This window comes from Epithele typhae (assembly GCF_022376455.1).
Source record: "Epithele typhae strain CBS 203.58 chromosome Unknown BXZ73scaffold_3, whole genome shotgun sequence".
In the NCBI taxonomy this organism is placed as follows: Eukaryota; Fungi; Basidiomycota; class Agaricomycetes; order Polyporales; family Epitheliaceae; genus Epithele; species Epithele typhae.
In genome coordinates this window covers 902,997-918,479 of record NW_025954194.1, presented here as the reverse complement: position 1 = coordinate 918,479, position 15,483 = coordinate 902,997, and the positions used below count along the sequence as shown (strand labels likewise).

The following is a 15,483-nucleotide window of genomic DNA, read 5'->3' as shown; positions in this document are numbered from 1 at the left end:
AATCCTTTTGCCCTCATGTAGAAGGGGAATACCACCCATAGTCTTAGCTCTTGGCTTCCCCACGATGACGTTTCAACGAACCAGTACCTCCTTCCATATCCACATTGCGTTTTCTCCTGTGTTGTTGTTGTTTTGAATGGCTAGCCGGCTTGGAAACTGGCGCCGTCGAAACCTCGTCAAACCCATTGTCGCCACCATCTCTCACTGTCTTCATCTTTGCGACAGGCACTGGGAGCCGGTTGCTCCTTCGGGTAGGAGCAGGGATGGGTGCAGGGGAATGTTCTGTGTGAATTTGGCCCTGTGTAGGAGGAATAGGAGGTGTGCTCTGTGGGTGGAGGGCAGGATCTGCAGATCCAGATGCAATGGGAGTTTCGAAGCTTTCGGCGATGGCTGTCCTTTCCGCTATGGGTCGAGGCTTAGGGTGATGGCTGCTGATCACAGGACGGTAGGCATTCACCAAAGCCTCCAAAACAGACATTCTGGTGACAAAGGAAGCATCATCTGGCAGGAGGTTGATTTGTCCAACTGAACAAAACTGGAAATGATCAAGTGTGAAGCTGGGCAGGAGCGTTTCCTCTTCATCTGGGAGGAACTCGTTCAACAGCTGCAGGTCCCTCATCAATAGGCCAATCGCAAGACAGAACCGCTGAACCTGGATGGGCGTTCGTGTTTCCTGAACGGATTCCTTCCTTAGCCAGTCAAGGAGGGGAGCGTATGCACTTGGATCACGGTAGAGGATCCCGCCAATGTAGCCGTTGTCGTTCTTCCATGTTGCCCACGGCACTGTTTCAATCGGCAGCACATCCACCGGCATGTCGAGCTGTTTGGGAAAGCTTGTCAATCTCCAATTTCAGCAACGCCATTCCATAGAAAACCTACCGCCTGGTTTACTCTAAGCAACATGTTTTGGTACGGCGTTGCATATTCGCTCTGCAATGACTTCAGATAGAGGGACCTTGCATTCGGAATACTGTGGTCCAGAGCATGGGAAGGCGGTACGCGACGTGGGTGCACGTCGCCACCACACACTGCAGGGGAAGGAGGAAGGTCTGGCAGGTCGCGTTGTGCAATGGAGATATGGCTGATGTTTGCAACGGCGGCCTCCACTGCATTGTTGTCATTTTCATCTTCTTCATCATCGCCCACTGTGGCTTGCTCTAGAATTTGCTCTCTGTTCTCCAATACGCCAAGGCCGGGTGCAAAGGGAGGGCCTTCGTCTTCTTCGCTGGACGATACATTATGGATGTTGATGTATTCTGTGTCGTCTTCAGACCCGTTCGCCGCATTTGTGTCGAAGTGTTTCCAAGCTCTTCCAGTGCTCCTTTCCTTTCGTTTTCCCCTTGCCTTTGCCTTTGCTTTTCTGACGTCTGCTGCGGCAGTTGTGGTCTGTCGGGGCTCAGCGGCAGTGGTTGGCTGCTGCAACGTACGATATGTGGATGGTCCCAGTGTTTCAGATCCCCTCGACCCAGACCATACCCGTCGAAGGTGAAAGCGACCGTCGGGGGGATGAAACGGCTTCCAGGATCCAAGCCCGTGGACTCCTCATCAATAGAATCCAAAGCCTTCAAAGAGTTCTTCTCTCTTTGAATTATGAGCTCCGCCCATTCGATCAAGTCTGAGTCCTTGATTTGCTGGATGGTTTTGAGGACCAGGCCAAGCGTCGGGGGATACCAGCCTGGGCCGAAGACTTCTTCCAGCTGCCCAGCCAGAATTCGCCAGGGCGGGTGGTGAACCGAACGCGTTCCATTGCCCATAGCGAGGTCTGTCGGGGATGAGACTCAGTTACGTGATGCAGTAAGCATTAAACTCACCGATGTGGTAGTTAAACCAATCTGCCATCACTGCCTTGATGTTCAGACCCGCCCGCCACTGTTCATTCGTTGGAATGAACAGAACCGGCAGGTTGGCACGCCATACGAATGGAACCTCTCTTGTCTGAGGGGGCTTTGAAGCCTTTGCCTTGATCTGCTTGCTCTGATTAGTCCAGGTTCCATTTGAAATGATTTGGGTGCACCCACTCCAGCGGTCCTAGCATACGATTCCGGCGTCCCACCCTCCAATACAGAATGGAATATGGAAGACAACACCTCGAATGGTCCTTCGTCCCACTTCGGGTGTTTGTCAGGCTCCGGCCAACGAGGGCCGTTCTCCCCTCTGACGTGGGCTTTGTTGAGGTACGTTGTTACGGAAGATCTGTGATGTTTCTCAGCTTCCATGAAAACAAGTTCTGTCGGTGGAAGACGTACACCATATGGCGGAGCTGCCCATTGTTATCTCTCCTGAGGCCATAGATGAAACATGGCATATTTCCGTTCATCATGAGGTATTCGATGACTTCCTCCATTGTTCGAGCAGCATTTTTTTCCGCCCATCTAGTGTTCCTGTTGTCGACCCAATGTCTCAAATATACTGTTGTTACTTACAGGCACTTCTCCTCATTGGTCCCTCCCCCATTCCGAAGCCTCTGCTCGAGCTCTCTCCAGGGTTGCTTCTCATCGTCTGAGAGGTCTTCCCACATCTTGCTGGCTATAGCGGATGTCGCACCAACAGAGTTGTCACTCTGCTCTCTCCCCATTGACTGAATTGTCTCCTTGACCTCTGGATCCTCCCTCCATAGCCAATATGCAGTTTTGTGGCGGCCTTTCGTGAAGTTTGGGCTTTGGGTTTGAGTTCGAACCGCATTGTTGTTACCGAACCAAGTGTGTACCCTCTGATGGAAGATAGAATGGGTGAAACCATGGACGGAGCCCTAGCATTTAGCGCACCTGAGTGACGAATGCCCCCAGGACCTTAATATTTGCACTTTGCCCGCGTCCCTCAATCAGCACTGCTGCAATGTCTTGTTCAATTTTTCGTCGAACTACGGCATTGCCTGCTCCCCATTCCGCGCATTTGGATGTCAGCGTCATTTTCTCCCCCTTTGTCCATACCCATGGGCTGAAGTTGTCCTCGGAGTCACAAAGTGCCATCGGAATAATGAAGCACAGCGAGAAGGAAGATGAGAAGATTCGGGCCAATGGGGCTTCGCAGGCTGGATCTGTGAGCTGGATGAAATGCCACGTGCCCCTCCATCATAAATTTTGCAAAGGACGCGCATTTCAGCGGCTACAACCAGATGGTGCCTGAGCAAAACTTTGTGCCTCAGCTGCTGTCAAAACCTTTGTTTGCAAACCCCACGGCCTGCCCTCATAGCTTTCATCCATTTCAGTCACCATCGTCATCAATGACCATCGAAAGAGCGGATTACAACAGGCGTTTCCGTCCAGCCCCTAAACTTGAAACAACCACCAATGGGCGTCGTGGCCACCGCCAGCGGACAGGGAGATTTCCTCAACCTGCTCCTCCAGAACAGACCCCATCAGCACCCAACGTGGGCAAGCGTCAGAAGACAGGGAAGGAGCATAATCCTGACCAGTTAGACGGAATGGATGGGGAATTTGTTCTTGGGCCAATGGAGGAGCTTCCCACAAAGCCCAAAAACACACGCAAGGCATGCAGTTTGCCCGACTACATACACTGTGGATTCTCACATATGAATTCAGACGCAAAAGGAATTCTATGAAGATTTCAAGCTGAGAAAAGAGGTCTACATGGGTATTCTTTTTAACGCCCATGCGGGACCTACCAGCAGCTGTTCCTGTGGCAGGCCTGCTCTGTGGAGATGCACTGAATGCCTTGGGCGCCCGGCATCCTGTGGCCCCTGTTGCAGGAAAACCCACATTGGCCTTGTATCACACAGGATTGAAAGATGGAAGCAAAATCACTGGGCGAACGCCTCCCTGTACGACCTCCGAATGCAGATCCATTGTGGGCATGGCGGTGCCCCCTGCCCGTCCCTTTGCGAAATGCCGGGAACCACCGCTCTTCCGATTGGGGATTCTTCCTTCACTACTGAAAACGGCACCTTTCAAGACACGCATGCCTCTAGCCAAGCAGGTCAGGATGAAGACGAAGAAAGGGAAGAGGCTGAACCCCCTGTGCATGCATTTGAGGACCACCCAGAATGGGAGGATGAAGACGCCGTGGAAGAAGATGACGACCTTGAAGCCCAATCTTTAAAGCCCCCTCCTCCCCCAGATGCCCCTTCCGACATCAACATTCCGACATATTATGGAGAACGCACTCTCTCAGTCATCCACACAAATGGACTCCATCGCCTTTCATTTACATTCTGTCGATGCCCAGCAGCAGATGCTGAAGATGAGCAGCTTTTGGGCCTGGGCTTCTATCCTGCGTCTTCAAGAAGGGTGAGGACAGTCTATACAACGGAGGTCCTGAAGGATTTCTCTCTGGCAAACCGACAATGCAAAACATCCGCTATGAGCTACCATACATATCTATGTTGAAAAACAGATGGGGCATTCTACGGGGATCTTGCAGTAAAGAAGCCATTCTTCAACCCATTTCGCTTTTCTAACTACTCCCTTTGCCAGCTTGGGTACAAGGGTCTACTACGAACGTCCAGGCAACACCGTGTTCTCTTTCACCACATGCGGGCAGGGTTTGGTCACACAAAGTCGGAGCCTGGGCCTGGTGAACTTGCCGTCAGATGTCCGGCATGCTTAAGGGAGGGTGAAAACACACCACCAGGATGGGCAGAAAACCCCAACCGGTACGTTGTCCGGTTTTGTTGCATATCACACACACTTCAGAAGGTCTTGCAATCTTCCCTCGTGCATCAATGGCTGCTATGCACGCCGAGTGCGAGTGAGTGATGGCTGTGGGCCCTGCAAACATCTGTGCATAGGCGGCCGTTCAACTCCGAGCGCCCACCTGTAGGTGGCCGTTCAACTCCGAGCGCCCGTCTGCAGGTGGCCACTCAACTCCGAGCGCCCGCCTGCAGGTGGCCACTCAACTCCGAGCGCCCGTCTGCAGGTGGCTGTTCAACTCCGAGCGCCCGCCTGCAGGTGGCTGTTCAACTCCGAGCGCCCGTCTGCAGGTGGCCACTCAACTCCGAGCGCCCGTCTGCAGGTGGCCACTCAACTCCGAGCGCCCGCCTGCAGGTGGCTGTTCAACTCCGAGCGCCCGCCTGCAGGTGGACACTCAACTCCGAGCGCCCGTTTGCAGGCGGCCTCTCAACTAGGGGAGCCCATGCACAAAGGGCATATGCACCCTGCGTGCCCCGTTTTTTGCCTATGGCCTACGAGACCACGCACCCTGTGTTCAAGCCCTTTACAGGGGACTTTTATGCCACACAAACTGATTTAATCTTTCAGCTGCCAATACCCGGCTTCCCTTGTTTTTGATGGGAACTTCTGTGCGCAACATATGAAAATGGCCTCTGAATCAGGCGATGTTTCTTTGATGGATGGGAAGATGCACATGGTGGGCCGTGCGCAATATAAAGCACACCTTGCAGATGCACTTGCACGGAATGAGGCGGTGCGTTGAGCTTGTTTTTTTCAATTCTTTTTGAGGGCTGAAATCAAAGCATCATTTAGAAGCCTCGTTCTACCTGCAACTCGCATCGCGCAGCAATGGAGTCCCATAACACGAAAGACCACTTGGACGTCACAGGCATAGGGGCAGCCGCGTGTTCACGACATGGGGTCTTTGTGCCGCATTCTGCGGTCGACTTCCAACGTGGAGAAGCGTACGCCTCCACCTGTATAATATGTCATGCCCCTTACATTCTCCACAGGCAACGGAATATGGATTATTCAGTCAATTGGGCGCTGAAGGCATACACGGTCTACTCCTCCTTCCTGCTCATATATGACATCATTTGCCAATACCACATCAACATGGCCACACGATTTTCGAACTCCCCGTTTCTTGAAATTCCCCCAGAGGCTACGTTTCTCTGGGCAATTGGCCAGTTCCACGTCCATGGGCATCAACACGACTGCTTCGCCCGTTACTCTTTGAACTTTGTCCGTTGGGCAGGCATTCTAGTGCGTAGCAGGGGTAACCCCCGGGTCTCCCGATGCTTACCCTGACCCCTACCCTCAGGGGGTCACAACCCTCATACAAGGGTCAGGGTTTTGTAGAGGGTCACAAGGGTACTCGAGGGTCAAGGGTTTGACAAGGGTAGCAAGTACAGCACACACGACATTGTCCTACTCTACTGTATCAGTACCAGCACGTGGCCGCAACACAATGAGCTCCCAACCACCCTCCAGATCGTCCGATGCATCATCTCGAAGGGCAACCGAGACGTCGGTGTCTCGAACGAGTCCGAGCTCGCTCCACTCATCAAGGCACAGAAGCGCCCGGATAGACGTGGCAGACAAACCGTTGCGGACGTGTGGAAGGAGCAGCCGCCCTTTGCTGAAAACGCGTTCAATGTCGACTGAAGTGGCTGTGGAGCATCCTTACTGTAAGCGAGCTGCGAGAGGTTGAGATACCATGATATACACATACCAGGAATTGTAAGGTAAGAGAGCGCCATGCGTGAGAGATGGGGATATTCACGGCGGCGATTCCACCACCAACTGAGTGGATCGTCAGTGTACTCTGTAGACGCCGCAAGATAGCGATCAATCTCGCTCGCCCCTGCAGCCGGACGCTTCTGTTGGAATGCAGGGAGCTGAGCGAATGGATTCTGTTGTGCACCGCATTGGCCGCGCATGCCACATATAAACTGTAAGACAGGAGTCAAGTACTGGTGATAAAGAACACTCACAGTGTCTTTCTTACGGCGTGGCTCAGTCGTTGGCTTCGGGGCCCGATCGTCGTGCTCAATATCCCTCTGCGCATAGCTGCGGAGGTACTCATCCCGAGTCATCTTCTCGGCCGTATCAATCCAGTCCTGTTCCCACTTCGCAGTCTTGAAGTACTCGAGCTTCATCTGAGGATGAAGGACTGGAGGAAGATCATCACAGCGAGCGCATATAAGTATGTAATACAGGCCAGGACATATATACGCACCCATCGCGATCCGGTAGACCTCCGTATGATCAGTGCGATCATAGTACCGATTAAGTGTCTTCTTGCCAAGAGTAACCGCAGCGCGAACAGCGGCAGTCATTCTTCCAGTATCCAGTGCGTGCTCCGTGAGTTTCTCGTCGAGGTGATCCATGGCCGGAATGACGATGGGCAGATTGACATGCCCCTTTCTAGAGAAGAACGTGGTAGCATTCTCGAAGAGCTGTGAAATCGAGAGAAGTTAGAACGTGACTGTGTGGGACGTAGGCACAAGAAGACGAGAAGAAGAGATTACACTTGTGTGTCCGCATCCGTGTCGCAGCGTCCACACGACGCGCGTCACGGTCCCCGTGTCTGCGTCCGCGTCGCAGCGTCCACACGACGCGCGTCCCTGTGTCCGCGTCCACACGACGCGCGTCCCCGTGTCCGCGTCCACACGACGCGCGTCCCCGTGTCCGCGTCCACACGACGCACGTCCCCGTGTCCGCGTCCACACGACGCACGTCCCCGTGTCCGCGTCCACACGACGTGTGGCCCCACACCAGCATGATCGAAACGGATCTGCTCACGGTGGTGTGTAGCACGTACTCAAGCATGCGCATCAGTGCCAGAGCGTCGGGCACCGCAGAGCGTCGGGCACCGAAGAGCGGAGTCGGGCACCGCAGAGCATGCGCGCAGCGCAAGGGACACAGGTCGAGCGAGCCGGCGTGCGGAGAGCGCTGGCAGTTGGAGTGTGAGATACACACACCGCGCGCTGGCAGCTGGAGTGCGTCAAGAACGGGGTGCATGTGCGTGTGGGGCACACATCAGCACTCTTGAATACAAGAGTGTTGTTGAGTGCACGCCACAGAGGCGAGGGCAGTAGGACGCGGGATCTCATTATCGAGACAGCACCACAACAGCGGGAGCCCAGAACAGGTGGAATATGCGCATGAAAAACAGTACAAACAACTTACCTGTAGTCCCGACGCGTCCCAGGGCCATGCAGAGTATGGATGGCGTCGTTTCCATCCGCGATAAGATGATCACGGATGATCAGGCCGACCGTATGAGATTTTAGGCAGTCGAGTGGCGTTGTTTAACCACAGCCAGAAGAAACGTTGTTGGGTTGCAAGGGACGTCGAGAGCGAGCACAAGAGGAAGCAGTTAGTCATGGATGCCAAGCTGGAGAATGGGGGGACGAGACAGAGCACGGGAGGAGGTGGGAGACCATGAGCGTTGCGGCTGGTTTGAGTTCAAACCAGCTGTGTTGCGGGTGCAGATGCGTGAGAGTAAGATTGCGTAACTGCCACGTACCTTCAGAACGTCTCGCAGCTGCTCGACTATCTCCCACTCCTCGTCGTCCAAGTTGTGCTTCTTCAAGCCAAGATCAAGGTCCGTAGTTATCCGGTGAATGGCGGCCTTGTACTCAACCGCAAAGTCTAGCATGTAGAACGTCGAATTCCAACGAGTTCGAACATCCCGCGGTATCATGCGCTCCTTCAAACGGAGTTCGCGAAGTGTCCGCTTCCACGCAGGGAGGTTTATTGTGGGGGAATTGATGATTGCGAAGGACAGGGTGCGAATCTGTGGTGGCAGATATCAGGTGTGTTGTTGTATTGTATCTGAGTGCGCCGCACCTTCGTTAAGACGTTCTTGATTGGGGCGATACCAGCCTCAAAGTCCTCGCGCTCATCGTCTGTCATGTCTTCATTGATGTCGAAGAGACCGTCTGAGTCGTCCGCTTCAGGTGTGTCATCCGCTTGGTCACCCTCGTCGTCCTCGGTGTCCGAACCCATACCACTCCAGTCAATTTCCGCGAGCAGCCGTGCTAGTGTTTCCTCAGCAGTCTCCGCTGTGTCCTTGTCGCCCTCCTTTACCTGGAAAGGACGGAGTACTGATTGCGCACATAGGTTCACGACATGGTCGAAGCATCGGGCACGATTACACTGACCGCCAAAGTTGTCAAGCCTCTTGTACAACTCGTCGACCATGGTGTCATTAGCGGCCGCGCTGTCGCCTGTCACCGCGAGGATCTACAAATGTTTGGTAAGCAAACACAAGCACGTATCTATGGAGATGCACTACTAACCTTATCTTGGATACCGAAGTCCTTCAACATGGCGTCAAACACAGCTGCCATGACGAAACCGGAGTGCGACTCCGCAACCTCGATGACATCCAGTATCATGCTCAACGGAGCCCCGCGGTGGTGCAAGTGGACGGCAAACGCGATGAACGGCCTATGGTTAGGCGATGTCCACGCGTCAAAGGTGAAGTTTAGTTCGCCTTCATATTCCTATCATGTGTATTCATCCCGCGTCAGTACGGTACCCTGCCATGAATGCGGAACTGCTATCACATACCTGAAGCATCCGGCCGATGCGCTGCCGGCACTTCGCGAACACATGACGGATGTCGCGTGAGACAGTGGAAGGAGACGGGATCTTGTACTCCGGGCGGCCCGTCTTCATCAAGCACTGGAACGCTCGGTCGCTGACGATACGGAACGGCCGCTTGTTCTCTGCACACCAGCGCACAATCTCGATTCTATGCCACACTTCAACGCTTGAGCATGAACTGATTCATGTGAGTGCGTACCTGGTTTCCATTGATGTATGCTGTACGATTGAATACGTGACCTTGCCTTTTCCAGCCCGCTTGAACGCTGTAGTCAGTTTCCCGGTGCGACCGAACGCCTCCAGACCGGGCCGAGCCTTGTCCGCAGATCCCGCCCCCGTTCCAGCCTTCCACGCCGCATCTTTCCAACACGACTTCGCATGCCGATGGAGGTTCTTTGTGGATGTCTTGTCGTTGGTTTGGGTGTTACGTTTGATCTTCTGTGTACATCCAGGGTTCGCGCAAGAGAACTCGTGCACGATTTGGCCTTTCTCATTGGTGAGGATCTTGATGTCTGGTTTGTAGAATGCGTACACCGGGGCTGACCACTTCTTCTTCAACCGCGCTAAAGTGCGATAAGGCGTTGTTGATTCTGATGCGATGTCGGATCCGACTCACCAAGAGCTGCCTCAGGGGTCTCGTCCTTGGGCTCGTTGTCATCATCCTCTGTAGCAGGTACGTCTTCGTCATTTGATGCCTCTTGGTCTGCTTCCGACGTGCCAGAGTTGAATGACCCACGCTTCTTCAGCTTCCCGGCGGCTTTCTTACCGGTAGCCTTGACGGCAGAGGCTACTCCTTTGACCGCAGAAGCTGCAGCACGTGCTGCCTTCTTGATAGTTGAAGGTCGCCGAGTCTCCGTCCCACTCGCATTATCGGCATCGCTCCCAGAGGCGTGGATGGAGACAATGCCAGGGGACGAACCTTGGGAGCGGGTCTCTTCGTTGCCGCTACCGTCTGAGTTGGAACCTGTGATACGCTTCTTCTTCCGAACCTTCTCCGATAGTGCTGATGCCTGGCGCTTTAGAGCTTGGGCACCCTTTCTAAGGGAAGATCCTCCAGCCATGAGTGGTGGAGTGTGGTGAGGTGTAGCTCAGAATCTGTGTGTATGAGGGAACAGGGGAGGGAGAATCTGCGGGATGGCCCTCGCTCGGACAGCCCCCTGAATTTTGGTGAATGTCTTATGTAATACAAAGGCTCCTATTCACGATGACGGCTCTCCGTTCTTCAGTGCACATGCCTGCTGAGCCTGCAAGGCCAGGCTGCTACGTACAGCAGCTCTGGGACCACCGAGGGTATCAAGGGTATTGGGGGGTCAACTGGTACCTACCCCGACCCCTACCCTTGCGCACCCTTACCCCCTACCCCCAAGGGTAGTGGCTACCCCTGCTATGCACTAAGGCATTCAGGATGGGGAGACGATGGAGCCACTGTGGAAACCACTGAATGCCATTGGCGACAGCACCCGCGGCATGAGCACATCACACCGACAAGAGGTTCAAGACGACCACATGTGCGATTCCAACTGGATGAAACTGACTCGCATAGGTGAGATGGGTCTATTTTTCTCAGCTCACCGGCTAATTCTTGGAACAAGCACGCACGCAGTGTCGGAAATGGATCACGGCCCACGGTGAATTTGCAGCTGCGAAGAAGGCATTTCAAGACATCAATGGCGTCGCCACCCAGGAAGAGATTGCCTTGTGGACTGCAGCAGTCAATGATGCTCATAATGCTGCAAGCGAGGATGTTTCGAAAAAAGACATATTCAGCTTCGCCAAAAACCCTTGTATGTTTCTTTCAAGCACTATCTCGCTGCAAAGGCTCATTCTATATTTAGTGCCTGGGATCATTGCTACACAAACGGCTATGGTTGAAGAAGAGAACAATGCTGGGGCGGCGAACGTTACAGAATGGCTTGTCCTTGGCATTGCTATAGATCGCCGCAGGTGCGCCTTTGCCTTCTGATCCCTTCTTCCTTGAAGGGGCGCTCCTTGTTGCAGGCTTGCCTAATGCATGTCTTCAGAGTTATTGTGGCACGAATGGCCCGGCAGCTTAGCAAGGCTTCCACAGACCGCGCCCGCCTCGATCTTGCCCAGGAACGCCAGAAGCTGCTCTCCCTTATTAAGCGCTTCAATCAATCCGGGGCCACCTTCCTTCCTGCCGGCTCTTACCCAGTTCTCGATTCCCTTTCCACACCTCCGACACTTGGTGAGGAATGGGACGCACACGAAGGAATCGATGCCCATGGTGCTATTCAAGTGGACCCTTCTGTTGCACCAGAGCACGTGGGCTCCCCAGAGTCGCGCCCCATCGTTAACCCTGCAACCCTCGGTACAGAATACCTCTTGCGTAATAACCTGTGGCCCCTTGCGGTTCAGGAACGGGAGCTTCGGCAGGCAGATATGCACGACAGCATCAACGCCATCAGGGATGGCATTGCTAACAAATCGTACCAATTTGCCACAGGTGTACGGAATGCTTCTTCTACCCGTGCCTCCCTGCGTTCCTTTGACGACATCAGAATCTGCGACCAAATGATTGCACGGCATGTACGGATCTACATGCAGTCCCGGCAAGCCTTCGTAGCCCTGCATAATGTTCAAGACCTGGATGAACGGGCGCTCCTGCAGAAGCATCTGGCCATGTACCTGCCGATTGTTCCGGCAGACCTTAACATCAATTCGTCCATCGTTGAAGCTTCCTTGCGAGGGCAACGCCACAAACATCCCTCATGGCTGTGGACCTTTGCTGGAGAAGGGGCAGATGCAGAGAAAAACTATCACGCTGCCAGTAAGCATCTGTTTGCAATACCGCGATAGCCCCCGCTGAGTTTTAAATTCACAGCTCGTCGTTCCATGTGGTATAGAGGGCATGAAAGGAAGGGTAGATGGCAGGAGGAGATTAGCTGGCTCGCCCTTGAGATGGATGCAGTTTTGCTGTCATTCCGTGCCTCTGAGACGGCATGGAATGACAGGGGAGCAAACAACAGTTTCTCCCCTGGGCAGCAAAGCTATGCCTATAGGCAGGCTGCGATGTGGGGCCGTTTTGCACATGATGCCCAGGGCTTGTTTTCGGCTGTGGTGAAGCGCTGCCCAGTCTCAGCCTAATTTCTTCTTATGTACGCTTGGTGCTTATGAATGACATGGTTCAATGCAGTGTATATCATTCCTAAAACCCGGCAGCCCCATGCTCCGTCGATGGGCCATCTGGTCTTGTCTGTGATTGCCAAACAGGGCTCAGCCTCCTCCCTTGATGCCGCTGTGTTTGCTGACACCATTCTGTGCCTAGAGTCTAGTTCAAGCATTGCCAATGTTGTTTAGAGGAGCTGCTGCCCCCCCCCCCCCTTCTAACCACCATGGAGCTACACCCTCCTGCTAAATGTTTATTTGAGCAGGGTGTATGTCAGTATGACGTCGCAATTTGCAAAAGAAAGTATGAATGGCAACACAGGCCATGGGCCCCAATTGGTGGCAACGCTGGTTACGTGCTTGTATGAATGGAAACGCAGGGCACATCCTTATATATAAATGCAGTAGTCTTCTAGATACGCAGAATGAGCGCTGTCCAGAAATGAGAGAGAATGCATGTGATGGACGCATGTGTGCAAAACGCCGGTGACGGGCTCATATGAGTCGCAACGCAGACTATATGCTCATACGAGTGGCAACACTTGGCACATTCTTTTATATTAATGCAGCAGCCCTCCAGATATTACACAGCATAGGCGCCGTCCCCATATGAGAGAGAACACAGGTGACGTACTCATATGAGCGATAACACCAGCGACGGGCTCATATGAGCGGCAACACCGGCGACAGGCTCATATGAGCGGCAACGCAGGCCAAATGCTCATATGAGCGGCAACACTTGGTACATGCTTTTATATAAATGGAGCAGCCATCGAGATGATATACAGCATGAGCGCCGTCCCCATATGAGAGGGAATGCAGTGACAGACTCATATGAGCGATAACACCAGCGAAGGGCTCATATGAGCGATAACACTGGCGATGGGCTCATATGAGCGACAACACCGGCGACAGGCTCATATGAGCGGCAACGCAGGCCAAATGCTCATATGAGTGGCAAGGCAGACTACAAACTCATATCAACGCAGTAGCTACAAAGCAGCAACAGTAGTGAAGGTGCTACAAAAATGTGGCATAGAGTGGGCTTATAAGTGTGGCTGTGCCGTCATATGAGTGGGAATCTGGGCTACAGAGCGCCCGCTCATATGAGCCCACCCGAGTGGTATCCCTGGGTTACAGTGTCAGAAATATGAGTGGCATCCTTAGGCTACAGGGACGGCACCCAGTGCCCTTCTGACCCGTGCGACCTTGAGTTGTGAAAGAGACACATCTCAGTATACTGTTCGGTATTGAGTCAATATGTTGTAGGGCTCACCTGGTACCTTAGGAGGCACAGTATCTGTTTGATAGTACGAAGAACATCCACTGCAGTTGCATGGAACCACACGTTCTGCCGGTGGACTCTCACAGCACGTGCGACAAGTGCAGGCGGTGTCCTCGCTGGGGTTGTCGAATGCCTCATCGATGGCAGTGACCTTGCATGCGGCAAGCACAAGCTTGGCTACACCGAGATCCACTGTACTAGCCTGTGACGGAGCATCCGAGGGTTGCTTTGGTGTTGAAGTACCACCACTCTTCCGTTGAGCGTCTTTAGCAGCCTGCCAGTCATGGAGTGTCTTGTCGCATAATGGGTCATCGGGAAGAGCAGCTTGACAAAGCTCAAGAGTGTTTTGTGGGAGGTAGACGATGAGCCTTGACCCCTTCTCTCGGCCATCCCGAACTCGTCCAGCCTTCTGCAAGAGGCTCTCTAGATCGTCAGGTAAAGCCCCCTCGAAGATGATGACGTCATCAACCTCGCGAACATCTATGCCGATGGATAGAGCATCAGTCGCAAGTACAACCAAGTGGCCCTGACTTGAACGGAGCCGAGCGAGTGTCGCAGTGTTATAGGACTCCCAGTTGAGACTGTGGTAGGACCGGACCCGTTCGCTTTGAGTTGCAGAGCTAGCCTGACCTGATGAGAGCTTCGAGGTGAGGTACGACTGGATTTGATGTGTGAATTTGATTGTGCGGCAGAATATAAGAATATTGCGAGGTGCGGCAAGCACCCAGTCGAGTTCCGGGAAACTGGTGGAGCTAGCTGAGGACTTCATCATCCGGAGGTCGAACTGGAGGTCATGACGCGCATTTGATCGTCGCAGAACATGGAAGTATCCCTCGTGAAGTCCGAGAGAGTTGCAGACAGAACGGAATGGAGAGGCCTCACGACGGTCCGTGACAGAGGCTCCGCGCAGAGTGGCAGTCAGCGCGATGAGCACTGGTGAGTGGTTGAACCGTGCGCGCAATGGTCCGATGTGCTGGAAGTCTTGCCGGAACGTTTTCCCCCACGTATTGAGCAGGTGTGCTTCATCGACCCCGATAGCGACTACCCGGCTTTGGTAGGACGGAACCTTGAGCAAATTCTCGAAGCCCTTTGATGTGAGCTGCTCAGGCGCAATGATGAGAGCATCGTAGTCTGATGCGGCAGACCAAAGGTTGCTGTTCTTGCTGCGCAAGCCTTCATCGAGGGTGTTCTTGTTGATTACTAACGGCCGGAGACCAACAGCGGAGAACTTGGCTGCCTTCAGAGCCAACGTGTTTGAATGGGTGCAATGTGTCTAAAACAGAATACACGTACCATATCCCCTTGCAATGCCATTGTCGGACACACTACAACCATTGCTGCCCGACGTCGGAAGTGCTCAGGGGGAGGCTGGGGACAGAGGGATGGTCGCCGCATCACAGCTTGCATAACGAGGAGATACATGGTGAGGAACCCGGTCTTCCCTGACCCTGTTGGGGTGATCGCGAGAAGGTCGGTCTTGTCGAGGGCGTGGGTGATCCCATCGAGTTGGTAGTCGTGAGGATCAAAGGGAACTCGAGCGCAGATTATCCGTCGGCACAATGCACGGCCTTCTGAGGTGCTGAATTTGAAGGAAGAGAGCGCATGTGGACGAGGGACGGTGAGAGTAGATGTCATTATGTACGCATGCTAAGGTAGCGGGGGGAAAGAGTGGATGGGAGTACGGAACTGAGGGCGCGACGACGACGAGAATGGACGAGCCGGCCAGCGCTTCTATCGCGCGTCGCGTCCTCGCGCGCGCGCGCGCGCGCGCCGCGCGTTCGAACGCGGTCGTGTATAGATCACGTGGATGCGGAGATTAAAATT

The 15,483-nt window shown here is 53.8% G+C and overlaps 2 protein-coding genes across 2 annotated transcripts; both read right to left on the bottom strand.

The window, feature by feature from the left end:
• Nucleotides 1-8,974: 8,974 nt before the first annotated feature.
• On the bottom strand, nucleotides 8,975-9,809 carry BXZ73DRAFT_34485 (uncharacterized protein; the record flags this gene model as incomplete). The annotated part of the gene is made up of 3 exons (XM_048017846.1): nucleotides 8,975-9,145; nucleotides 9,213-9,396; nucleotides 9,448-9,809. Coding segments are annotated over 3 exons (717 nt in total), but the record flags the coding sequence as incomplete, so codon positions are not given.
• Nucleotides 9,810-14,002: 4,193 nt separating this feature from the next.
• Nucleotides 14,003-15,246, bottom strand: BXZ73DRAFT_33712 (P-loop containing nucleoside triphosphate hydrolase protein; the record flags this gene model as incomplete). Its single annotated transcript, XM_048017834.1, has 2 exons — nucleotides 14,003-14,892; nucleotides 14,949-15,246. Coding segments are annotated over 2 exons (1,188 nt in total), but the record flags the coding sequence as incomplete, so codon positions are not given.
• Between the last annotated feature and the right edge of the window lie 237 nt (nucleotides 15,247-15,483).